The 27,987-nt window shown below is 39.4% G+C and overlaps 1 protein-coding gene across 2 annotated transcripts; it reads right to left on the reverse strand.

Moving 5' to 3' along the window:
- LOC5565307 (chromodomain-helicase-DNA-binding protein 1) lies at positions 1–27,987 on the reverse strand. 2 transcript variants are annotated; one of them, XM_001649616.2, is made up of 7 exons: positions 27,448–27,987; positions 19,218–19,832; positions 18,993–19,105; positions 1,653–6,386; positions 1,411–1,587; positions 1,222–1,338; positions 1–1,087 (listed from the first exon to the last, which is right to left on the reverse strand). In XM_001649616.2, exons 1-7 carry the CDS (start codon positions 27,454–27,456, stop codon positions 847–849), a joined length of 6,006 nt encoding a protein of 2,001 aa, XP_001649666.2. In that variant the 5' UTR covers positions 27,457–27,987; the 3' UTR covers positions 1–846. The 2 variants fall into 2 exon arrangements, with proteins under 2 accessions (XP_001649666.2, XP_001649665.2); XM_001649615.2 differs by having other exon boundaries at positions 1–1,090.

Consider the following 27,987-nt stretch of genomic DNA (forward strand, 5'->3'; position numbering starts at 1 on the left):
AAAAAAACGGTCCTAAACAATATATGTTCTTTCGGCAGCCATTCACGGCTTAATTTTCTTTTTTTTTTGCAAATTAAAATAAACTTTTGTTTATCGACAATTGGTTTGTGTTGGTATAAATTAAAATAGTTGGTAAATTGATTTTCTCCTAAGCCTTAGCTACGACATAATTTGCCAGTCTTTAGCGCACATTTACACCACAGCTTCGCCAGTTTCACTTGGTTGAGTGTTCCTTTATTTTAGAGCATGCGGATTGCTTACGACCTAACTCCTGTATTTAATTTTTACAACTGTACATGTCACAATAATTAGAGACGGCATCCTAGAACGTCCGCATGAACACAAAGAATCGGATTTTCGCGTCTTTTGTTTATACACCCCGCATAACTGGGCTGGTGTACGATTACGAACACAAAATGCTTCCACTGCCGGTCTAAAACCTAGGGACGAAAACTTGAGGTATCCAAAACTGTAATTTTACACGTCCGATGAAATATGAGATGAGTTTGTCCCTCAATAGGGATTGCAAACGGAAAATGAAAGAAAAAACAATTGGGATGCGCTTTTTTTGTTTACTTGCAAAATTTGCGACTTAATAAATTATCAACTGAGTTTAAAACAAGATTCTCTCGTTAGCTGAGAAAATAATAACTAGTTCCTATAAGTTATGCCCCTATGGTGGTATCAAAAAGTACCAAATTGCTCTCACTATATATCAGGTTATATAGCATCTTCTGAGTTAAATAATCTGTCGTTTGTTCTGTACACTATATTGAGAAAAGTCTATTTTAGATCCTAGCCGTCACATGCACAGCTTCACTGCCTTCGTGGTTTCACCCTTGGAAGCTACGAGCTAGTCGGGGGCGGTGGCCTTCGGTCGTAGTCGCCACGTCCTCCTCCGCCGCTGCCACCACTTCCTCGATAGTCCATGAAGTCTCCCCCTGAGCCACCACCGCCACCACCCGGGGGACCTCCTCCACGATCATACCCTGCGGCATATCGGTACGGATTATCACCCGGCGGATAGTAACCACTCGGTGGCATGCCGTAATGGTTGCTTGGATAACCTCCAGGGGCAGGCGGGTATCTACTGCAAGAAATGGAACGAAAAATTCCTTAAGTTATGCACTGATAATTAAAAAAGAATTGTATAAAATTGAGAAATGAAATTTCATACGAAAGTAAGTGATGGTGGACCAAATTCGTTAAACGGATACGTACCTTCGTTTATCCTTATAGGATCGGTCTCCTCGATCCCGATCTCGGTGATCGCGATGGTAATTTGATGGCGGGTGTCGATTGTAACCGTCGTATCGGTCACGTTTATGATCACTGAACCTGTAGAGGAGAAAACATTTCTTTTTGTGTCAAAAAGTCTCAAAAAGTGTCCGTTAGTTCTATGATTATTACCTATCTCGACTACTCCATCGATCGTCCGGATAGGGGCCACCACGCCCTCCTCCATCTTGAAACATTCCACCGCGCATTCCTTGAGGCGTACCGGGAGGTCCTCGGGACATGCCACCGCCCCGTGAGCCACGATCCCGATCATAATCATCCCATTTTTTGTCTCGATCCCGATTGTTCCTAAATTAGAGAGATTGTTCTACATTAGAGATGTATACTTCTCGTATGAAAGCAAAACTCCTTACCTTCCATCACCATGCAATCGTTTGTACTCCTTGCTATTCTCGTCCAACTCGCCATCTTCCAACTTGCGCTTCGATTGATATGATCCGTCATCTTTGCCGTCATCACCTCCTCGATCAGGTACACCGGTTCCACCATGAAGGCGCTTCTTCTCTTTCCTGTCTCGTCGGTCGCTAAGCAAGGGTTTCTCTTTTTCCTGCTCAGCCAACGGCGTTGACACTACCAGCGCACTCTGTTGGTTCTGGCTGTTGTCTTTTTTGCTAATCTTTTTGATTTTACCCAACGTTTGCAGAGCCTGCGGTGCTCCTGGAATGCTCTTCGAAGCCTTATCCGACTTTTCTTTAGCTTCCTTGACTGGTGAATTCTGGGCGGAACTGGCACCATCCTTGGCGTGATGATGATGACCATGACCGTGTCCGTGATGATGGTGGTGATGACCATGGTGATCTTTCTTTTTCTCGTTGCTTCCGTGACTGTCGTCACCTTCGCCTCGCTTCTTCAGTGCGTGCTTGTACAGTTTGAATAGTTTCTTTGCATCGACTTCGGTGAATTTCGACACAAAGTACCACAGATTGCTTCTCCATTCTTTGATTTTCTCCGGGTCCTTGTAGACCAAGAGACACTGGTTTATCTGATTGCCAATACTGAGCAGACAAGCTCTCGTCTGACTGACCTGTTCTTCCGCCGGTAGCGTTTGGTCCGGGTTATCAAGCGTCTTAAGTGCTTTCTTGACCGGTCGCATCTTCTCCTTACACTCGTTGAACACGCTCGGGTCCAGATCTCCTATGATGTTCAATGCACACGGTTCGTTATTGGCCGTGAAATGCATTGGTCCCGTATTCTTTTTCTTCTCTTTCTTGGTCTCTTTGGCTTTCGGTTCCTTTTTCTTCCGCTCTTTCTTTTCCTTGTGGGGTTCTTTGTGATCTTCTTTAGGACCATTTGAGCTCGTGTCATGCTCATGGTGATGTGAATCCGACTCGGACAATTTCTTGATCTTGGGAATACTTGGAGTAGAGACCTTCTTTTCTTCCGTCGCGGACACTTCGTTATTTTCCGCTTCTTCCTTGTGAATGCCCGGAGACAACGGAGAATGAACCATTTCCGCAGAAATTGCTTTAGCTTCGCCACGAGGCTTGCGTTGTTTACGAGGCTTCTTACCAACACCTTTCTTCAGTTCGATGTGTTTCCTGATGATTTTCAACAAATACTCGGCTCGAGATTGAAGATGCTTCGCTTGAGGCTTTTTATCGGTTTCGTTCAATAGAATTTTGTCTGATAGTTGCAGAGACTCTTCCATTTTCATTGCCTCCCAGGATCCAATGCCAAATTGGTAAATGCCCCGCAGTAATCGCGAGTCATCTTCGTTGTTCCAGTCGACATCAAAATTGGCTGATCGGGTTTTAATGTTCAAAATCCATTTCGCCCGCTCTTCCGGATCTTGAGGAAGAAAGTCATCCAGTGGAGCTAACTCTTCGACACACTGCAGCAGAGTTTTTACGTTGAACGATACGCCTCCGAAGCGAATTGAAAATGCCGCCCTAGGACCTCGCTTGGCTTTTTCTTCGGTGGAATTCTTCTCTTTCTCTTCGTTCTCTTTGGAATGTTCCATAAACTGAACACACCGGTCGTACAACATTTCAGCAGCCTTCTTCAGCTCGGAAAGGGGTTTCTCCTGCAACTCTGCATCGATTGCGATTGCTTCTAACCTCTTCAGCGGTGCAGGGAACTTTTTATAGCTTTTGATGAGTCGCCTCAGCTCGTTATCCGAAAAACCAGGAATCTTCTCCTTATTTGAAGGTCTACCTCTAGCATTCGTTTTCTTACCGGTTTTACCATCATCGCTACCATCCGATTCATCTTCAGTATCGTCATCGGCATGCCGTTTTCGCTTTTTCTTGCCACCACCACCACCTTCCTCTTGGTTCAACTGCTGAAGAGTTTTTCTCCTCGGTGGAAGATACAGATCGCTCAACTCTTTGTTTCTTTCCTCTGCTTCCACGCGTTCCCGATAATTCTGAGGAATAATCTCGTCCCAATCTTTAGTGTCACCATCCTGTTCGGCTTCCGTTGGTGGTTTCACTGTGTTACGTATTGCAGATGTTTCCTTTTCCTCGTCGAAATCGAACGTCTTCACATTGAATGCCGACAGCAATTCATCACCTGGCATCTCTGGGTTCTCATCCCTAGTTTCCGCCCGTTTCAAAATCTCATCAATATCACATACCAGTTCATCATCTCCTTCCTCGTCCTCCTTGAACAACTCCTCTGCTCCGAACTTCAGAATCGCCGACAACTCGTCCTTGTTGAACGGATTGGTGGAATTGCTTCCTCCATTCTTGTCCAAAACTGTCCGACCAGTTGTGTCCATCCGTTGAATGACCAAATGGTCCAACACCATCTTCTTCTTCGCCCTTTCAACGATATCTTCTTCGACAGATCGTGCCGTCACCAAACGATAGATGTTGACCTGATTTTTCTGCCCGATTCGATGTGCACGGGCCTGCGCTTGTAGATCGTTCTGAGGATTCCAATCTGAGTCGAAAATGATGACCGTATCGGCCGTGGCCAGATTGATACCCAATCCTCCAGCACGAGTCGACAACAGGAAGCAGAAATCCGTCGAACCTTCCGCATTGAAGTGATCCAACGCTTGCTTTCGTAGCTCACCCTTAATACTGCCGTCCAATCGTTGGAACGAGAAATGCCTTTTTTGCAAGTACTCCGCCAGAATGTCCAACATCCGCACCATTTGGGAGAATATCAATACCCTGTGGCCGGTTTCCTTAAGTCGACATAACAACTTGTCCAACAAGACCAATTTTCCGGATCCCTTCAGCAACTGAACTACCACTTCGTCCTGATTCGTCTGATTTTCGAATTCCTCTGGTTTGGTCAACAAAGCATGGTTGCAACACTTCTTCAGTTCGATCATAATGTTTAGGAATGTATTGATCGAACCTTTGGTGCCTTTCCGCAGGGCGTCGAAATTCTTCGTGAGGATCCATCGGTAGTACTGTCTTTGAAGAGAGGTCATTTCAACCCGGAGGATTTGCTCCACTTTCGCCGGAAGACTTTTTTCGACGTCTTTTTTCACTCGCCGAAGGATGTATGGCTCAAGCTCTTTGTGCAGTTTTGTGTAGGATTTATCATTGCTGGTGTTTCCGTAGAGCCTTTCAAACGATTCCCACGTGTCAAACCTATTTGGCATGATGAAGTGGAGCAAAGCCCACAGTTCTTTGAGGGAGTTCTGGAGCGGCGTTCCGGTAATAAGTAACCGGTAGTTGGTGTCGAACTCTTCTAGAGCTTTGTACAATAGGGAATCGTCGTTTTTCAGACGATGTGCTTCATCGACCAAAAGGACTGCCCAACTAACGCTTCCTAGGAAGGTTTTGTCTTTGAGCAGAATCTCGTACGTTGTCAGGATAGCATTGAATTTTAACTTCTGATTGGGGAAGCACCATTCATACTGACGGATGATTTCACGCGAAGCTACATCACCAAGGTACGTTACGACATTCATCTCTGGTGCCCATATGGCGAACTCGCGTTGCCACGCAGTCATCGTACTCAGGGGAACAACACACAAGAACGGACCATACAGTTGTTGCGCTTTGAAAAGATAGTACAGAAAGCAGATAGTTTGAATAGTTTTACCCAAACCCATCTCGTCAGCCAAGATGACGGAGTTTTCTTTGCACCATGTGAGTACCAGCCAGTTTAAACCGTCCATCTGATAGTCTCGGAGCTTCAAGCCTCGATCCTCGCCCAGATAATCGGGTTGAGATTTCAAATGATGGAATTTCGGTCGACTCCTTATCACTTTGCAATGCTTTGACGGAGTCCTCTTACTGTTGTCCCTATCTTGGAATTCCTCTACTTTCTTCTCCCACTTTTTCACTATTAAGCTTGCATCCTCCCATGTGGAATCCGCATAAGGAAGTGATTCCCATTTACACAGATAATCTATTCCACCACCCTCAGGCTTTTCCACCTGAGCTATCACCCGTTCGACGTTGTAGTAGCTTTTCAGCAGATCTTGCTGAAGTTCTTGTTGACACTCGTAGTAGTCAATATCCTCGGGACCGGCTTGGTACTTACGCCAATATTCGATGTCCTTTTCCCTCTTGATGTAATTTTCCAGCTTTTTCATTCCTTTCACTTTCTGCTCTTTCAGTGTTTCATCCGATTCCCACGTGCAGTGAAGGTAAGACCATCCAGCCCATTTGATCAAATACTGTTGTTCTGTGTTATCCGTATCATTTTCATCGACACCTTCATTGGGATCACCACCTTCGTCCACGGCATAAGTTGTTGTTGCCGCTCCGGTGGCACCCTTCTTGCCCATCCGTTGACCGATTATTCTTTCGATCGTTTCAGTCTTCTCCTCTTCGGCAGCAGCTGCTGCAGCAGCTTCCTCAGCTTCCTGGTCAACCTCCAGCAAGTCTTCGCTATCGGTTACCTCATCACCACTCGCCTCTTTGTAGCTAACAGCTGTTTTCCTCCTACTTCTACCCTGTCGCGACGCTTCCCCTCCACTATCACTACCTTCATCGGAGGAGTAAGCTGCAGCGCGTTTCTTTTTCTTTGCCGATGCTTTGGGTTTCGGTGCAGGAGCTGGACGCTTTTTCGCTGCTGCCCTGCGGGCTCCGTAACTCCGGCTGTCGTCCTCATCTTCGGAACTGTCCGGTTCACTGGCATCGCTGTCCTCCGATGTTTCCGACTTCCAACGATTACTGCTGCAAATATAGAACCACAAACGAAACAATGCACAGTGGTCCAGGAATCAGTTTTACGCGGAAAGATGCATTTTGAGCTTTAGAATGAAACATTAGACAAAAACGGTCTTCTACAAAGTTGTTTGTATTAGTTAAGCCCTTTGTTTGGTGTTATTGAAAATTAGGGTGGACCACATTTTCATAGAAATTGTGTAACTAACTTTCTTATTTGTAGAAATTATATTATACATGCTTCAGCAAAGTTGTAGACCATTCAATTTCAAGCAACTTTGCCAAAAAAAGTTTTATTGTATCTCTTAAATTGACCGATTTAGAGCTTTTTTCCTACGGTGACATAGGGTGGTCCGAACAAAACTGGTTTTCTGGCTCTAGAGTTTTCAATACAAATTTCTCATCAAAGTAGTCTATGAAACACTTTTAGAGCTTTGAAAAATGCGTAATTTGGTGAGTGAAGAAACTCGCTATCTCCTTCCGTTTAGGAGTTATTGTTGTTTTTCTCTCAAAAACATGCCTACTTTGATTGTGAATATCTCTGATTGGGGCAAACATAAAAAATATCTTTTGACGGCATTCAAAAGACAAAATAAAATTGTATATTATATCAAAAAATTACAGATGTGTTATTTTTGTAACTCTAATAAAATGCCTTGAAAAACAAAGGATTTTAAGCAGAAACACTTTAATAACTTTTGAACTAAAATAGTTATCATCAATATTTTTGCATGAAAATTTGCGTTTTGTTAAGTTCTTAAAATCGTTCATAGACCGCTTTGACGAGAAATCCGAAATAAGAAAGATAGGGCTCTAAAACTATTTTGAAGATTTTCATAGTATGTATTTCTTTACTATTTTGCATTTTGAGCATGAAAATGAAATTTTAGACAAAAATGATCTTCTACAAAATTGTTTCTAAAAATGTAAGCTTACATACTGTTTCATTTGAAACTAGGGTGGTCCACAATATCACACATATTATATAATCAACTTTTTTATATGCAAAAATACTGGTATATGCTCTTAGGCAAAGCGGTAGAACTTAAAATTTTGATCAACTTTGCCAAAAAAAGTTTTTCTGTAGCTCAAAATTTGACCAATGTAGAGCATTTTTTCCTAATCATCGCAGGGTGGTCCAACAAAAATAAGTTTTCCAACTCTAGTTTTTTTAATATTATTTTCTCGTCAAAGTCGTCTATGAACGACTTTTAGAACTTAACAAAACGCAAATTTTCATGCAAAAATATTGATGATATCTATTTTAGATCAAAAGTTATTAAAGTTTTTGTGATAAAAAATATTTGACTTTCAAGACGTTTTATTAGAGTTACAAAAATAACACATCTGTAATTTTTTGACATAATATACAATTTTATTTTGTCTTTTGAACGACGTCAAAAGATATTTTTTATGTTTGCCCCAATCAGAGATATTCACAATCAAAGTAGACATGTTTTTGAGAGAAAAACAACAATAACTCCTGAACGGAAGGAGATAGCGAGTTTCTTCACTCACCAAATTACGCAATTTTCAAAGCTCTAAAAGTGTTTCATAGACTACTTTGATGAGAAATTTGAATTGAAAACTCTAGAGCCAGAAAACCAGTTTTGTTCGGACCACCCTATGTCACCGTAGGAAAAAAGCTCTAAATCGGTCAATTTAAGAGATACAAAAAAACTTTTTTTGGCAAAGTTGCTTGAAATTGAATGGTCTACAACTTTGCTGAAGCATGTATAATATAATTTCTACAAATAAGAAAGTTAGTTACACAATTTCTATGAAAATGTGGTCCACCCTAATTTTCAATAACACCAAACAAAGGGCTCAACTAATACAAACAACTTTGTAGAAGACCGTTTTTGTCTAATGTTTCATTCTAAAGCTCAAAATGCATCTTTCCGCGTAAAACTGATTCCTGGACCATAGTGCAATGATAGCGAATTAGTTTTCGACGCAAAAATTCCACCTCCCGGAAGAGTGTGCTGATAATTATAGCTCTAGTGTGTCGTCATTGAGTGAAAATTTTCCGATTCTGCGCAATACCATTTGTAAAGGAATGTTCTAGAACTGTGACATCGATAGATGTAAAACTAAAATTTGTGAAAATTTCTAGATAAATTTATTCGAAAACTGTTTCTTACCTCATCTTTATTTTAAGATTTCACATGGACTTTCACCAAACCGAATTCAATTAGAAAAAGGTGTATGTCGATGAGCAATTTACAAAATATCGATTCTTAATTACTTTTTAAAGTTTTTTTTCTTTTTTCTAAAACTCAGACACTTTAAACCATCAATAGCCAAGTTCTGCAAACCATAGCGGTTCAAAGGATATCCGAAACAAAGGCTATACAGTTTCTTCGAAAGACACCAAAGTTCCCGGGAGCACCTTCCACAAACGTGTGTTTCTATTCGAGGCAGAAATGACTCTGCCCCTTGGATTACAATCGCACAAGATACGAGCTCCTGAGGTGAAACTATGAGACGACAAAAATATGATATATTAGGTTGAAATCTGTTGCAGTACGCCCTAGTTCAAAAGGTACCCAGATCTGGCTTTGCAACTAATATTGAACAAGATATGACCGTAGATTAATGTCATAGATTTCAGTTGCACTTGCTTTTCTTTGAAAGCGACAAAAGCCCAAAGATCCATTAAATTATATGCTTAAACTGTCACTGTTAACAATGTATGGTACCGACGCCAGGCAACAAAATGTAGAAAAGGATCACATGCCATCCACCCTGAATTCAATGTTCAGAAGGGCATTTCTTGAGGACCTCGGATGGAGCATACGATGGACATCTGATTTGATGTGGAGAACTGATGGATGCTTGAGAAGCAGCAATAGGCCATTTGACGGCAAAACTTGTCAGTTTCCCCGCAAAAACGTCGCTCGGAAGAAGCGAAGTTAGTTCTACTCACAAGAATGCAACACGTTTCCGAATCCAACATTATCTGAACAAGTACTGGATATCCAAAGGCATTGTTCATGCGGATACACAACAGATCTATGTTACTGTCGAATCCAATAAGTGGTACATACGCGGGTTTACAATAAACTTCTGAAAGCTAAAAAATGAACTGTGAGTTGATCGATACCAATCTGACGTCTTGTCAAACGGATGTCGCAATTGAATGATGGAAACAGCACTACACCGAACATCTGAATGGTGCGTAGCAAAAAGTATCAAAGGACGAGATAACTAAAGGTAATAGTAATGATAGACTAGCAGATGATGGATATTGACCTGCTTACACGCATAGAATGCATGTGAAAACAGTTCGCGAAAATCAATGACCATCTCGAGATCATCACTAAAGCAAATCACTTGTGTCACCTTCGTATAACAATTGAGAATCACTCACCGACAATCACACTCCATTTAGTAGATGCTAAACTACATCCAAAACCAAGCTATTGTTTTAGCTTAGTACCGCCTGGTGCAGCTCCGGGAAATGACTCTCCCGCTGTATGATGACGTACGACGCGCAAAAAGAAAAACTTGTATACCCCTTCTAGCACTAAACCGAATAGCGCCTTCCGCTTTTTTACTAGTGCTGCCTTTAATGTACGTTGAACCTAATGTCGGAAGTAGAGCGCTGTATAGATCATCAGATGATATACAGCGCATTACTTCCGACATTATGGTTGACACGCTAATCATAAGCACTGTGCAAAAGGATAGGACAAGAAACGGTCAAGGAATGATTACGCTACCGAAATTACTTGAGCTGTACGCTGCTGAGAAGTAGAGCTGATTTCAAATGTGCCGCTCAATTATTCCGCAAGTAAAAGTGACATTTCGTTCACACTGAATCAGCTGTCAAAATTACTTTGGTAAAAAGGAGAAATTTTACTTGAGCGCTTTACGTTTCAGGTATATACTACGCATTAGGTTTAATGTACAAGGAAGCCAGCGCTAGTAAAAATGCGGAAGGCGCTATTCGGTTAGTACTAGCATGGGGTATACAATAGGCAAAATGTACGATGCGCTACGCTGTATACGTTTTAACAACCGTATGAAAATGATTGGGATATGTTTGTTTGGCGGAGTAACTTCAACCGCGGATGGATTACGAACTGGTGAGCTCGTTTCATGTTTGTAATAACAAAAATTTGTATCGTGGCAATATGGCATTTATTTAATCGTTTAACAAACTACGGATGGTACGTCACTACACTAAAATGAATCGAACAGGGTAGTTTATAAGAAATTTCATATCAATTCTACTGTATCCTTGTTGTATAACATTGATATGGACAAATATGCGTAAAATCTGCAAAGCACTTCTAATTCAACAGCATCTTAATGAACATTACAGTCATTGGCTTTCATTGAAGCTATACACTGAGAACAGCGTTGCGGTTGAAAATACTATATCAGAGGGTTAAATTAAATACACAACGCCACTTGATTTGTGCAGACTAAATTCGCATTTATTTACAATATTTTGTGCATTCAATTTTACCTTGGCACCATTTGTATATATATCATGATTAAAAACTTGCAGCAGACCAGAATCGAACCGAGGATCTGGCGATCGACAAGCGCGAACGCTAGCCGCTCGGCTATCGACGCGGTTGGATTGAGAGGGAACAAAACGCAAAAAAAAGCGTTCATGATAGCTCAATCGTGGTTGGAATAGTAAATTTAAAAACACGTTCATGGTTCTCATTACTGCAACGCTTGTTTCAGTTTCAGTGTATGCACAAGACATATAACCAGTACATGTTTCGTATATAGTTTCGGCGGGTTCAAAGGCAACGCGTTTGTTATTTGCGTATTCTTCATATCATCAGTATGATTTTATTCAGTGATCGCAACCACCGCAACAGTTGGAGAGTGAAAGACGAACTGGAAAAAATCCTGAAGGTTTAGCACATTCTTTCCTTTGCCCTTTTGTAAATTTTGAATGGTAAGTTTCATATTGATTTGTTAACGAAGTTTGATTGGATTGTTCTTCTTTCAGTGTGCAAAATGTTTCACCCTTGGTTTCACCAATGGTCTCGTCTCAAGAAAATTGAAGTTGGAATCAAAAATTTGAGATAAATATATAATTGGCAATGGAAAGTAAAAACTGTATGTGTTTTAACTAATCAGTAATACTGAACAAATAATGTCAACACCAAATTTGGATTTTGTTCATTTTCTAGGAAAACTATGAACGTTCAAGGACACCAACCAAAAAACTCCGTAAACGCTAATGTACTGGGAAAGATACTAGGTTCTCTCATTGGCGAACAAAAAATAACCCTGAATTTATTACATGTTACTAGTAAATAAATTTATTGAAATAAATGTTAACAACATAACAATTAAGGAAAATTTCGTTATTTGTTAGTATCTAGTATCAACTATCCGAAGTATCAATAAAAAGTACATTGGATGCACTCAGAAGATACAAGTTTTGCATATAAATATTCTGTTAGACTATGATAGCATATACTAGATATGCAAATGATGTTCACCTGCTCACACGGTTCGTAGATCGTATTTGTTTTGCATACATCATGGACATGGCTGCAGAAAAGTCATCTCATATGTTATGCATATAACTTCACACACACAATCTAATGCTATGGCGATTTTCATATGAGATAATTTTAGAATAAGGCGACATTAGAAATAAATGTCGGCGCACTGATAGCTAACTTTATTCAATTGAGGCTACATGAATCGCATCACTTATCAAGGTGAATTCTGATTATGTAGCTTTTGAACTCTCCCACCAACAAAACTCCTTCCTGTGGAATCCATGAAGATGCAGATGTGATCTCGGTCTCTACTAACAATGGACGTCACACTAACATTCCTTCCGATAATCGTAAGGACGAGTTCTCAAAATGTGTGTGATTCCTCACTACACTCAATTTACTGACATTTATGCCACCATCAAAGTAACCGCAGCACCAGCAATATGATTGTACCAATGGAGATGGCACAAAAGTAGATGAAGAAAACAAAGATGTCTGTTAGTCATTGGTGTTTTTTTTATCTTCGCGAGCAGAAGAGTGTCAGTTTTAGAAAACTGAGGATCAATGAGGTTTCTGTAATTAAAAATATATGCTTTGATACGAGGAATGAACGATCTGATCCACGGAATCGATCACAATCACGCGTCTATCGTGTGCTTTGTGCGAAAATTACAACTTCCCGAAGCTAAAAAAATCAAGCTGGCTCGAATGAACATCATTTTTTCGTTTCCGATTATCACAGGCGGTTGAGTATCACTTTATTCATTTCAGAGTATCAGCAGGTTAAAAAAGAATTGACAATATTGTGGTAAGCGCGTTGCTTTTCTTTGTTGACAACACACAGGTGAGGATAAAACGAATGAAAATCAACGAAGATTTTACCCAGTGAGTGTCAATATAGGCGATTGATAATTTCGACCGTGGTTTTAAGTAAAGCAAACTTCGAGTTTAATCAAAGAAATGTTCCTTGTTGCAAACATGTTTAGCGGAGTTTTAAAACTATCAACAAATACCGTATTTCATCGCTTATGAAAAACTATGGTGTAACTTACACCTTAAAAACGAATGCGACAATAGATATATTTGTCTACCATATCAACTAAAAAAACTAATAAAGTAACCAGATAAACTGATATTCCAGCATTTAAAAACATTGATTTTTTAACACTTTAAGGCAAAGCAGCAATATTGCACCACAATTTCAAAGGCACTAATCTTGCAAAGGAAGCATCCAACAGTAACACACTTTTTATTTTGGCTTTTTTGCAGCACTAGCGGAAAGCTTAAAAAGTGAGTGACCAAAGATTGTGTTAAAATTGTTTAAAATTTCAAGTGACAAATATGTGTGGTGTAGATTTTCAGAATATTGGGGCACAGAAGTTTACATACTTCTTTTCCATACAAATTTGATAAAATTTTGAATTGTTTCACTTTTCAATATATTGCTTTGAGAAGTGTTAAGTTGGCTAACACTTTCTTGTTTTTTTTTTTGTAGAGTAGAAGCTCCAGTTTTGGCGAAGATAAGAGAAATCTCGCATGGTGTTACACGTTATTTAACAACGCTATGGTAAAGAAAGAATCATCCTCTACCTGCCAGTGGTGTTAGTTTGAATGTTGATTCGTTCATTTGCTCAGAAACAACGACCTACACACGTGATTACCAATGGCTTTTAGGGCGTTATCTCAGATTATGCGAGAAATATTCCCAAAAATATACAGTCAACTCTCCCTTACTCGATATTCCAATCCATGGTCCCTTGAGTTAGCCATGGAAACCAACTTTTACTATGGTTCTCGATATCGAGATACAGAATATCGAGTAAGGCAGAGTTAACTGTATATGGATATATTATATAGGTACAGGTACAGGTACATCCCATAAGTCCATGGCCCCCAGCGCCGTATGCGGCAGATGAAGGAGAAGAAGTGGCGAGAGTGACGAACGAAGAGCTGGCAGAAGTCGTGAAATCATTCGCGTCAAACAAGGCACCGGGACCCGATGGTATCCCGAATGTTGCCTTAAAAGCGGCAGTGAACACGGATCCGGACATGTTCAGAACCACGATGCAACGCTGCATTGATCAAGGAATCTTCCCAGATGTATGGAAGCGACAGAAATTGGTGCTACTACCAAAGGCGGGGAAACCACCAGGTGACTCGTCGGCGTATAGACCTATCTGTCTACTAGATACGACGGGCAAGTTATTGGAGAGGTTGATTCTCAACAGACTAGTACCGTATACGGAGAGTGCGGACGGCCTGTCCAACAACCAGTTTGGATTCAGAAAAGGTAAATCTACTCTGGACGCCATCCAGTCGGTCGTTCAAACAGCTGAGGTGGCAATCGAGCATAAAAGGAGCGGCATCCGTTACTGCGCGGTTGTCACTCTGGATGTGAAGAATGCGTTCAACAGCGCAAGCTGGGAAGCAATAGCACACGCGCTTCACCGCCTCAAGGTACCGGTGCAGTTGTGTAAGCTTCTAGAAAGCTATTTTGATGGTAGGATTCTACTGTATGACACAGAGGAGGGGCAGAAAAGCGTTCGAATTACCGCGGGAGTACCTCAAGGTTCAATCCTGGGCCCGCTGTTATGGAATGCGATGTACGATGACGTACTGAGGCTGCCCCTTCCGACGGGTGTTAAGATTGTTGGCTTCGCCGACGATATCACCCTAGTGGTCTATGGTGAATCGATGGAGGAAGTAGAGTTGACAGCAGCGCACTCTATTTCCCTGGTTGAGGAATGGATGAAGTCTAGGAAACTAGGACTGGCCCGTCACAAGACTGAGGTGGTGGTAGTCAACAACCGCAAGTCCGAGCAACGGGCGCTTATCTCGGTAGGTGATTGCACCATAGAGTCCAAGCGATCCCTTAGGCATCTTGGGGTAATGATCGATGACAAGCTGAGCTTCGCTAGCCACGTTGAATATGCCTGTAAAAGGGCATCTACGGCTATAGCGGCGCTTTCGAGGATGATGTCTAACAGCTCTGCTGTAATTGCCAGCAAACGCAAGCTGCTGGCAAGCGTGGCGCTATCCATACTAAGGTATGGAGGACCAATCTGGTCAAAAGCGCTTAGAACGAACAGAAACCTAAAGCGGTTGGAAAGCACGTACAGGATAATGTGCTTAAGAGTAGCAAGTGCATACCGGACGGTATCTAAAGAGGCCGTGTGCATCATAGCCGGGATGACGCCCATCGGGCTCATCATCAAGGAAGATGTTCAATGCTTCAACCAAAGGGGTACCAGAGGAGTCCGCGACACGTGTAAAGAGGAAACGCTCAGAAGCTGGCAGCAGGAATGGGATAACTCCACTAAGGGTAGATGGACCCATCGACTAATACCAAATGTGTCAGATTGGTATGGTAGAAGCCATGGGGAAGTGAACTTCCACCTGACGCAGTTTCTGTCAGGACATGGTTGCTATAGACAGTACCTGCATAGGTTCGGGCACTCAGAATCTCCTGCGTGCCCCAATTGTGCTGGTGTAGAGGAAACAGCGGAGCATGTCGTGTTCGATTGCCCCCGTTTCATTGTTGTGAGAGGTCGCATGCTCACTACATGCGGAGGGGACACGTCCCCCGACAATATTATAGAGAGAATGTGTGCGGATGCCGAGTGCTGGAATGCAGTAACTACGGCTGTCACTCACATTATGTTAGAATTGCAGCGTCTATGGCGCGCCGACCAAGAGTTGGCTGCAGAGGATTAGCCCTGCCGAGGCTGGTCCCTTGTAACATTGTTTAAGTCGGCTAGGAGAAGCAGTTTGCCTAGGCTACTTCTGCTACACGTGTTGTGCTATATGCACTGGTCCCTTCCCGAAGAAATACCGTAAGGTGGTTCCGGGGAGATGAGGGTCTGAGTCCAAGGGTCATGTCGATGCACTGTTCACCACTTGAGCAATTCTAAATGAATTGCTCATGCACAGTGCATAGGCTGGTTTTAGCGGGTCGTCGTTGGTGCGTCATCCCCGCATTCCCTGAGTTATCTTCTCAGGGGATCTGTTTGCAGATTTCCCCCTTGTAAAAAACAAAAAAAAAATAGGTACAGGTTTGACTCGATTATCCGGAGTATCATTTTTTTCACTCCGGATAATCGAATCACTAAAAGAAAAATTAAACTCTGCGATAAAAGAACTTCAATATTATCTTTTTTTTTGTTGTTTTATGTATTTAATGCAGTGGCATAACTACACGCAAAAAAAAAATGTGCGGTAAAAACTACCATTTTAGAGGGTTAAGTTAAGCGCTCGCACCGGCAATTTTCAGCAGACTAGAAATGCGCTTGATTTTACCATGTCTGTAGTTGGAATCAGATTGTTGTAAATTATTTCTGTCAAATGTACCAGTAATGCGGTGGGGTGTACCGAAAACATAGTAAATTGGTCTGAATTTCCATGGTAGTTTTAAGAAAGGGCGTAGTCAGCTAAAATAGTTATTTTTACTACAGAATTTTTTCCCGTGTAGAAATTATTTCTAGGAACATTTGGGATCTTGAGAAGAGAAGAAACATTTAATTAGCATAAAAAAACCTTTTTCCAACCCTCCTTACTTAAGTCCAAAACTGCTAAACCATTCATATTTATATTGCAATAAATTCTTAATTATCTCAAAATTGTGCATAGGAACAGAAAAACAATATTAAAAAACATATTCCGGATAATCGAGTGTAAAATTCTGGATAATCGAATCCCGGATAATCGAGTCCGACCTGTACTGCAAATACACCAAATGTAAGCTTCAGTTAATCAATTTTCAACCAACAAGCAGTACCGTCGATGGGGGGACAATGGGTCTAGGGGGTGAGATTGTGTCAAAACGGAAAAATACGTTTATGAAATATTTCAGCTAATTTTGCTGGTATTACTTAAATTAATAATTCTTATGATAGAGAATATATTATTACACAAAATTAATCACAATATACATTTTTAACAATAGTAGTTTTTGTTCAATATTTCAACAAACTTGTATGTTGAAACTGGAGAAAATTTACAACATTAAATTTCTCCTGTGCAAAGTATCACGCATGTACTTTAACCGGTACTGTTGTAATAGTGGAAGGTTGTAAGTCTTTTCAATACACTTCACTCGTATTATCTGGAATCTTTTCGATTTTTCCACAAAAAAAATATTTTTTTTTTCGGTACGGTGTCTAAAACATTTAAAATGGGGGTGAGATTGGGTCATGGAGGAACGATAGTGAAGAAAATCACAAGTCCACTTTTTTGTTGTTTTACGGTGCCATGTGTACTCTTTCCTCATTAAGGTGTGTTTATTCTTTCTAAATACAGCATCGCTGAAACATCAAACAAGTCTATTTGAGAATTCCGTGCATTGAATCACAATGCAACGCATTTTGACAACTTCTCAAAACAGCAACTGTTTTTCAAGCGCAGCAACATCGTTAAGTTATATTTGTTTTTTTTTATATATTATTAAGTAGATGAAAAAACCGAATTTAGTACTATACCATTTAATTCCACTAGAGTGTGTATCCTTTGACAGATACGCGTATTTCGACCTCAACTGTAAGGCCGTCTTCAGTGTCGTGTACTAGACTCGACTCTAGTACACGGAGTACACGACACTGAAGACGGCCTTACAGTTGAGGTCGAAATACGCGTATCTGTCAAAGGATACACACTCTGAAATACCTGGATTATTACGTTAACAACTGCCTGAAATCTTTTGATCGTAGAATATCGCACCGAAATTTAACTATTTGCGATGGTTTAAGATAATAAGTACAGTGGTCACACTATTATGGGTCACCCACTAATATGGGTCATTTGCATTTACATTGCATGTGGAACAGAGTGACTAATAATCGTGACAAGGTGACCCATAATAGTGTGGCCACTGTACACTTTTGGCGAAACTCAAAAGGCTTCATGGCCTTTGAGACAATTTGAAGGAAAAAACGAGAACATTTATGTAAACTTGACAATAAATGCTGGGTTTACATATCTTTTCCTCATAGCTCTTCAATTTTTTGTTATAATCGTACTTTTAATTGGGTTTATCATATTTGTGAATCATCTTAGATGTTTTTTCGTCTTGTTTGCGTCGTATTTCATCAATATTTTCCAGCTGTAAATGTTTTTGCAATCATATTCTCAAAAACAAGTTATTTCAATTACAGTGACCCAATGTCACCCCCTCGATGGGGTGAGATTGAGTCATTTTTCATTCACTTGTAGTGCCGTAGTCAATAAATATTTTTCTTTAATTTTTTGGACAGTTGTTAATGTACCATCAAAGTACATACACACCAAATTTGAAGTTTATTGGAGTTAAATTGCGATAGTTATTCAATAAATAACTCGTACATATCCTTTTTTGACCCATTCTCACCCCAACGACGGTAACAAACATTGTCCTCTCTTATTAATTTTGCAACAATCTCATTCCGCAATAATAGTTATCACAACCTGAACAGAATATGACAATACTTTCTCCGTGTTGGTAAACATTGCCACGTTATCGAATAATAACCATGAAACAAATTTGATTCTGTGTTTAAAACAACTGCTTAATTACAATGTTGCTACCAGTGTCTGTCCTGATTTTTTTTTCTTGAGATTCTATCCTAATCCGCAAGAGTTGGGACAAACGATTGTGAACGTTATTTTTTTATTTATTGTTTGTGTTGCATCTGTTTCGATGACAATTTAATTCACTGATAAGCTTTCTAACCATTTCTATATCTACCGAAAAGCTAAACATTACATATGCTTTGCAATTGGATTAAATGGACAAATTGATGTGAAGTTTTGCGAAAAAGTTACACGTCTTCTCAGTGAGAATCGAACTCACGACTCCCTGATCTCTAGTTAGGGCGCGTTACCCCTCCGCCATGAGAGGACTCATGGAAACAGAAGTTAACCTGAATTTGATTTCAGCTCAATAATCACGTAGTCCTTTTTCCGTGCACCTCTTTCGGAAGAATTAGATGCCCATTCAAACACAACGCTTTCTATTTATATTCAATGCCTACCCCGAGAGCGCATTATTTTTTAAGTATTGAAATAGCAAACCACACTATACAAAATTGTACATACGAAAATTGTCGCACTCTATCACCAGGTTTTTTTTATAGCTCTCCGATAAGAAGATAACATCACTTACCTCTTTTTCTTCTTCGTGGGCTGCGATGACGAGGCCGCCTTGCGTTTGGCTTGCGCTGCGGCAGCCTTCTTGCGTGCGTTGTTCCGACGACGGTTAGCGGCATAGTCCTCATCCTACCGTGCGTTAATCACACCCGCCAAAGCACGGAGAAAAGAGAGAAGAACATAGTGAAGAGAGAGTAACAATTTAATACAACCAATGATCCGTAAGGAAGGCAAATATTACATCGTAACTACTTTTTGATGAATGTTCCTCCTCCTGCTCCTCCTCGTCATCCGAATTGTGACTTCCGGAACCGTCGTCGTCGTCGTCTTCCTGCGTTTGACTGGCGTTGCTCGGTTTGCCGCTGTCGTCCGAATCCGATCCGTTCTGGGCTTCGCTCTGATTATCCTCGTCGCCACTTTCTTCCGATCCGGAGCCACCCGATTGGGCACTGCTGTGCGATTTGCTGTTGTTCGTTTCGCCACTATTGTTAATCTGCTCGGCAGCGGCAGCACCACTACTATTCACCTCCTCCTCCTCTTCTTCATCTTCCTCTTCCTCCTCCTCTTCACCAGACTTGCTGGCGTTCTGATGATTTGCACTGGCATTATTGACGTCTTCCTCATCATCACCGGAAGCGGTTCCGTTCTGTTCCGGCTTGGAACCATCTTGCGCGTTGTCGTTTTGCGCCGAGGTGTTCACACTGCTATCCTGCTCATTCTGCTGCTGGTCTTCGTTATCGCTGGAACCGGAACTGGACGAACCGGATCCGCTCTCGCTCTCCGAATCCGACGAGCCGGATTCGCTTTTGCTGTCACTACTCGACTCATTTTCCGAGTCGCTTTTGTCCTCTTTTGACTGTTTGGGGGAGAGAACAGTGGGAAAAGAACTGATGTAATGAATTGAAGAATTTTATTTGAGCAAATGCAATGTTCTGGCTAATGATTTTAGGCAGTTTGATATTTGGGAAGACCTCGAAGCATAAATTTTCTTAAGTATTGTAAAGGGCACGCAGTGTTTTGATCTGGATCATTTGGCATAACAATATTTGATCGAGATCAGAATACACTTTTTTATAAAATCTATGGAAGGGATTATTAGAGTATGATTAAGAAAAAAAACTACTAATTGAACATTTAACACTTCACTTTTGCAAAAGAAAAAAATAAATACTAAAAATCACTAGTAAAACGAACAAATACCTTAAAACAGTTTAAAGGTATTTGCTCGCCTTGCCAGTAATTTTTAGTATTCTATTTTTTCTTTTGCAAAAGTGATGTGAAATGTTAAATGTTCAATTTGTAGTTTTTTCTCAAGATCAGGCGCCTTTTCAATGCAGGAATTTATCTCAGCATATTTTCTATTTATTTCATGCCAAAAATGACCGTTATGACAAATGTCTATTGTGCAAAATTGACTTAATTAAAAAGTCTTTCCACTTAATGGCTTTACTTTAGGCCAAATGTCCAACCAACAATATTCAACCGATTTAACTGTTACAATAGTGAAACTATTGAAGAACATCTAAAAAAATAATTGCTTTTTAAATATTTAAATCTTTTCCAAAATTGTTTTTTCAAGCACTATTTATGCTTTTTTCACAATCGTTGATCGTCGTGGCCTTTTTCAGGAAATCTTAAGCTCTACCGGAATTCATCAAGTATTTCTTCCATGCAACTCTAAAGATTTTTCTCTTAGGACTACTTCAAGATCTTTACCATGATTCCTCTAAGGATATATCCAGAAATAACTTCAGAGATTCAACGTAGTTTGCTGTAAAAAAATATTTATAATTTCAATTAGAAACTTATCTAGGCATATCTAGGAAGGGATATGCCAGGAAGTTCTTCATATTCTTCTAATAAATAATAACAATAACAAACTGCACAACCTTCTAGAGCAGTGTTTCCCAAACTTTTTTGACTTTCGCCCCCTTGAGACCAATATTTTTTGGAATCGCCCCCCTGGTATGAAATTTAAACATTTCAGCATATTTTTTTCATAAGGGCTTATCTGCAATCGTAGATTTCTCTTCATCGTTGCTCTCTTGGCATTATTGCAGAAAACAGATGCTTTATACATAACATATTTTTGTGCTGAAGAATGAAGAATCACTTTATTTTACTTCATTAACAATGAATATTACAGATTTATCAAGTTTTGCGCAATTATTATTGAAAGAGAGGATCGATGAAGAGAAATTACTCATGTCAGTTAGGCCCTTCTGAAGTAACAGTAGGGGTATTCACTTAACAGCGTAAACCTCTGCGTAAGTCCTGCTAAATTGGTTATCCTAAATATTTCAAGACATTGCGTAAACTGCCAATGAAACATTTCGGGATGATCGAATTCAACGGCATATCAATCCAAGAACGCTTTGACAAACTGAAAAATGACATTATTTTCTATTGTTGGAACAAATACTAAGAATGCATTTTTAAGTTTCGATAATCAGTTGGAAGCAAGATGGGCATGCACTATAAATCAAAGCTTCAAGTGGCTAAAGAAAACCTCTATCACGATCCGGAACCATATGTATCAGGATTAAATACCTAGATCTTGTTCGAGGACATTTATGTTGGGTTTCGTGAAATTTGTTCAGAGAAAATCCCCGGGCATAGCTTGGCCATTTCATATCAAGTGAGTGAGGAAAACAATCAACTTAATGCAGTGTGAGATAGTTCTCGAGTCGGGCATAAAATTTCCCCTAATCAACTCAAGCGAGTCGCCAAAAACTGTTTTCAATGAAATATGGACTACTGGGCTATCTTCCACCACATATTAGGCAATTGATTATCGCCGATAATCCGGAACCAGCTGCAATGGTCGTGGTATAAGCATATATGAAATTTCCAATCATTCAACTTCGTAGTTTTCGATAGAGAAGTTGTCGCGCCAACCCTAATCATTAACATCAACACTTATTACGTTACAAAATGGCAAAATTCAACCTGGATAAACTCCGAAAAATGATCACTTTCGAGCTGAAATAATAGGAACATCTTGTTTTGAAATGAAGTTTTGACGTTAACAGTCCCTAGATTCATAGACAACTAGATTATAAATATCTCATTTGACATTCCACCGAATCAAATAAGGAATATTTCATTTGAAATTTTTCATTGCTAAAGTTACGCAGAATTGTACTTTACGCGACTTTAAGTGAATACCCTTAGTGTAAATTTGTATTACGCGTTAAATTTACGTTGCAGTATGGATCAATATCAGAAGTATACCGAAAATTGGTCAAATTGAAACGGTGTAGCAGTCAATCATAATGCTTCAATAAAAATACCCCAAAACAAGTGTATTTTACTTGTATATCCATAAAAGAGTCATACAATATCTATCATATGCATCAATTGTGTTTGATTCAACAAATCTTTAATCCTAGCTAATCTGCTATCACCGAAAAAGCTCACATTCTGCTTTTTTGTCTACTTTTTAATGTTTTTTTAAGTTGTTGAAATAAAATTTACGAAATTTTGGGTAATACATATTCGACTGTTCTGGAAATAGCCCAATCTACATACAAAATATAAAAAATATCAGTAAACCCACATTTTTCAACTCTACATTCACTGAAATACAACGTTCAATTTAGATTTTTCTGAAGCTTTGATTCAAAACATCACAATGAGTAGTTTAACAAGTGCGTGAGAAATAATAGAAACTTAAGCTGCCTTATTCTTAAGATTCCCTAAGAAAAAGCCACCAAACTTTACTTTGGACTTAGCAATAAATTTCAAGCATCGCCAAATGTTCTCACGTAATTTCTGATTTTAAAATGCATTCAATATTATTTTTTGCAAAAACCATTGAGCGCGTTTAGAGGTAAAGAACAGATGAAATAGTTAGGTGACAAATAAGTTCTTCTTCGGATGTATGTGTTATCACTAAAATTTGTTTGTTTCTTACAAACTTTGAATCTATATTTGTTTTTCAATTGATCCAACTTTCGCCCCCTTTTCAGTATTTTCGCCCCCCAATTTGAGTTTTACAAATTTTCGCCCCCCTGGACCAGAAAATCGCCCACTTTGGGAATCACTGTTCTAGAGGAATCCATGAAAACAGGATGGAACACTTGGAGAAACCTATATCAGTTAATGAAATCAAAGGAATAATTACTGTATCATTGTACAATGAATATTTGCAGAACCCATGGAGATTTGACTTGAGAAAACTTCAAATGAGACTGCAAGTGAGATGTCTGGATGAAATGCTGGGTAAATCCTCAAAGAAATCTATGAAGGAAATTGTTAAAGGAACTTCTGGCCGAATTTATTGAATTCCAAGTAGATTCTGTGAAATAATCTTTGGCCAAGGCCAAGACAAAGGATAATCCGTGAAGGAATACTCGAAGTAATCCCTAATAAAAATTAGTGGAAGAATAACTGTAAAACTCGTACAAACGAACGTAGTATGCACAACTGAAGGTGCGTTGAAGTTTCGTGGTGCAAATTTTGCTGAAATTCTGCTAAGCATCCCTAAATAAATCACTGTAGGAATTTTGAGATTTAGGGATCAATAGAGGAATTTATAAAGGGATCTCTGAATGCACTCCTAAACAAATCTTTGGAAAATCACTAAAGCTTTTACACGAGGAATCAGTGAAGCAATTTCTATACATCCTTGGGTTTGTTCTACGAGTGACGTGAGGTTACAATTGTAGGTATCGTAAAGCGAGGTGACCATTCTCGACTCGAGAGAGGTGACTCTCCATTTGATTTGCACGGCGAGTTATGATGAAAACCAACTGCAGCTTTCGTTTTTTTTTCGGATATAAAAGACACCCAAGTAACACAAAGCATTATAACATTGCACGTACAGTCGACTCTCCATAACTCGATATTCAAGGGACCATCGACTTATGGAATTATCGAGTTATGGAATATACCGAAACAAAAAAACTCAAAATCGAAGGAACAAATTTCTTTATATCTAATGCATATATGATCACTTCTGTAAGAAAGCAATATTATTTTGTTGATAATATTTCTCAAACTATTATTTGGAAACTTTTCTGGAAATGCTCGGAAACCACGTTAATTTTAATGACAATATTTATTTTTAGTTTTCAAGTTTTTCAACTTTCATTAAGCAAAAGAGCATTAACGCTACATTACAAATGTATCAATGCACTAATATTACTTTATGAATTGCTTGGTTGCTTAATAAACAATCTTGCATATTAGTTCAGGGGGCCTTTTTCCACTTTTAAACTACTTTAATGGTAGGCTTACGGCAATGCAGGTGCTTTATATAAGCAATGATATAATGCTCCATGGTTACTTGGGAAGCTTTGCTGAAAATGTATGTGAACGACTTTCGTTAGTTTTGTATTCATGCACGATGTTTCAAAATCTGGATATAAAGTATCATCGAATGATATACGAATACAATAATGGCAACTTTTGCAAAGAAAGCTCTTGTTTAATTATTGAAAGCCAATACCGCACAACAGGTAAAGCTTCTAAATCAGGCAGTTTATATGTTTTTATCAATACATATATCTAGAAGAAAAAGGGGCCCAGATAGCCGTAGCGGTAAACGCGCAGCTATTCAGCATGACCATGCTGAGGGTCGTGGGTTCGAATCCCGCTGGTCGAGGATCTTTTCGTAAAGGAAATTTTCTCGATTCCTAGGGCATAGAGTATCTTCGTACCTGCCACACGATATACACATGCAAAAATGGTCAATCGGCAAAGAAAGCTCTCAGTTAATAACTGTGGAAGTGCTCATAAGAACACTAATCTGAGCAGCAGGCTTTATCCCAGTTAGGATGTAACGCCAGAAAGAAGAAGAAGATCTAGAAGAAAAATATCACATGCATTTCTGAAATACTAAACATTGTTTGGATTCAACAGATTTATTTTGCAACTAACAAAATAGAAACAGGTATTCAATAAGTTTTATCCTACTATAATTTTGGTCTAAGATTGTAAAAGAAGTTACCAAATATAAAGTACAACTAAGTTCTGCGGTGCATAAAAACTGCCTTTGATCAGGGATAATAATTTAATTATTACAAAAATGACACATAAGTTCTCCACTGTGAATTGGCAAAAACTAGTCTACTATTTGCAATAGATCAATCTCTAGTGAATATATAAAAAGAAAAGAACAGATAACTGAATTATCTAATTTAAAAAAAACTTCACCATAGTTCGATTATTCTGTAATATTAGAACAGGAAGCAATACCAACGCCTGCCTAATTCAATTGTGGTACAAGAAACAGGTTAAAAATCAAAATACAATTAAGATACTCATTCTTACTACACGCCCCTCGTTGTTCAATAAATTTCATTCAAAAATAGATGATTGACTATTCTAATAGCACGAAACAACGTGAAACATTAGTGCTTTTACTAGAATTGTGATATAGTAGACAAAACATAATGTTGAGAATACAAGTACTCTTGAATTGACTAGTATACAACATAAACTAAAGATTTCCGGATGACTTGAGAAATATAGATGAATTCATGACTATTTTTTTATTGTTGGAAATTCGTTTTGGGCAATACATTTTAATGGAGACTATATGTAGTTTTAAATAAATATCACATTACTGAATTCTTTATTTAAAAAAACTACCATATTTAGATTATTCTTCAATACCAAAACAGAAGGCAATACCGACGCCTGCTTACTTCAATGTAAATAAAAATGACAATACAAGTACGATACTCATTTTTACTACACGCCACTTGTTGTTAAATCAATTTAATTCAGAAATAAACGGTTTGCTGTTCTCCACAAAACAACGCTCAAGTTTTTTTTTTATAATTTTGTCTTTTTATAAATATTTTTAGGAGATTCCAATATATTTCAAGCTAAAAGTACCACATGTTAGATCAGAAATAACGTGTAAAATCATTAGAATTGTGATATGATGGATATTTATACATATTTTTCAAACGGATAACTACTACTTAATAGAAAATATCTCATTTTCAAAGCATAATGTTAAGAATATATGTTTAAACTCTTGAATTGACTAATATATAAAAATAAACTAGAGATTTTCGGATGACTTAAGAAATATAGATACATTGCAGACTATATTTATTGTCGGAAATTCGTTCTAAACAATACATTTGTAAAGCAAACTATAGTTTTAAATACTTATCAATTACATATAATACTAAATGCCTTCGATAGGTCCCGGAGCGTCTGTTTGATACACAAATTTTAATGTGAACCATATGTTTGTACATATAAAACATGTAAAAGCTAAACAGCACTATACTAACCATATCACAACAGTTCTAATAATCACTAAATTATGATAGCCACTTATTCCAAGTCACATATTGAAACAAAAGCAAGGGTTTTAGGAACTTTTATACATATTTCTTCTATCACTTCAATCAACAAACTAATGCTTCATGATTGCACCTGAACTATATATAGAAATCCGTAGATTCCGACACCGGATTCCAATCTCCCGTTCCAGATCTCGGCTTATATTGGCCAGTAAATCACATCCCTCGAACGGTATGTCCTCTGTAAGCACTTGAAGGTCACCGGAGGCAAATTATCACAGAGAAGATTACAGAAACACCTCAAAACCTATAAAATTCGCTCCCTGGAATCGATTCTGATCCAGAGCTTGAACATTTGCAGAACCAGACACAACTTCCTTGGCAGCCAACAGCTGAACTGGCCCTACCAGCCTACGACGCAATAAGCTGAAAAACCGCACAAATCCCAAAAATCCACAACCGTAACCACCGGAATCGATCACAGCTCTTCGGTTCCCGCCAAAAACACTGAAATACTGTGGGAAATCCGGCCAGAACCCACTTTTTGCCCATCTCCAGAATTTTTTTCACCACAAAGAGACCAATTACGTAATCGTGAAAAAAGTCCAAAAACGACCGAAATTCTCAAACGACCACTCCGGAGCAATGGTTTTACCGGTAAACAACGTTCCGAAGCAAGAAAACTCTGAAAAACCACCGAAAATCCCGATTTTCCTAAGGATTCCACTTGGACCGCGTGCTTCTAGAAAATTCCACGTGACGTGGCACTTTTCAGGGGCGTGAAAAAGCCCCAAAACGGCCAGAAAACCGGAAATTTGCTCCGGATTCACAATGGGAACCACTTTTTCTAGCTATTTAAGCCTGCCAGCCGGGAAAAAAGTGCAATTTGCGAAAAAGGGTCCCCCTTCGATTTCGACGAAAGTGGGCTCGTTGGAACGGACGGGCCCAGCGCAAGCTTTCTAAACGGGTTCCAGGGTGGCACAGGCACTGCTTCCGTCCCAAATGGGCCACTTTGTTCCCAGGGAACCCATCTAGAGCTAAGTTGGCTCCAAAGACTTGTCTTTTTCAAGCGAAATTCCAGACTTGGGCTGAGGGCAAGCCACGCCCTGACGCTGATTCCAGAGAGCGGAACGACCCCGGGACATGAAAAACGGATTATTTTAGCCGGAAATGTCGTATTTAGTAAATAAACAAGCTATTTACCTGGCTCATGACGAATTCCAAAGGGTTTTTCCTTATAATTCCAAAGTAAAGTTGTTACGATCCACGGGGATTCACGTTCAAATTGTTTCGTTTTAACCAATTCATCGAAAAACGTTGAAATCCACGGCAAAAAGTTGTGCTAAACAACCGAAATTCAATTTTTACTACCGTGAAAAATTTAAATCACTTGCAAATGGACGCCATTTTGGATGACCTCTTGTCTGGGCTACGTAGTCGAAGAGAAATTTTTCCTTCACCAAGGCGATCGTAGACGGTCGAAAATCACTAGCGGAAAAATCGAAATTTTACCGCAATTCACACCATTCACCTTACAAAATTTACGTGTTTTCACTCGCGGTCACCACTGTTTTTGTTTTGAGGCGGCACTGGGTCCAGATTCTACGGTTGTGATTGCACAGTGATCTTCTTGGCAGTACACGGCACAAATTTCGCGTTGCTGTTCACTTCAATGCGCCATCTTAAAATGACGACCAGCGAGCAGCAACTTGGCCGCAGCGAGTGGGACCGTTTTTGCGACTG

The sequence above is a fragment of the Aedes aegypti genome, chromosome 2 (assembly GCF_002204515.2).
Source record: "Aedes aegypti strain LVP_AGWG chromosome 2, AaegL5.0 Primary Assembly, whole genome shotgun sequence".
In the NCBI taxonomy this organism is placed as follows: domain Eukaryota; kingdom Metazoa; phylum Arthropoda; class Insecta; order Diptera; family Culicidae; genus Aedes; species Aedes aegypti.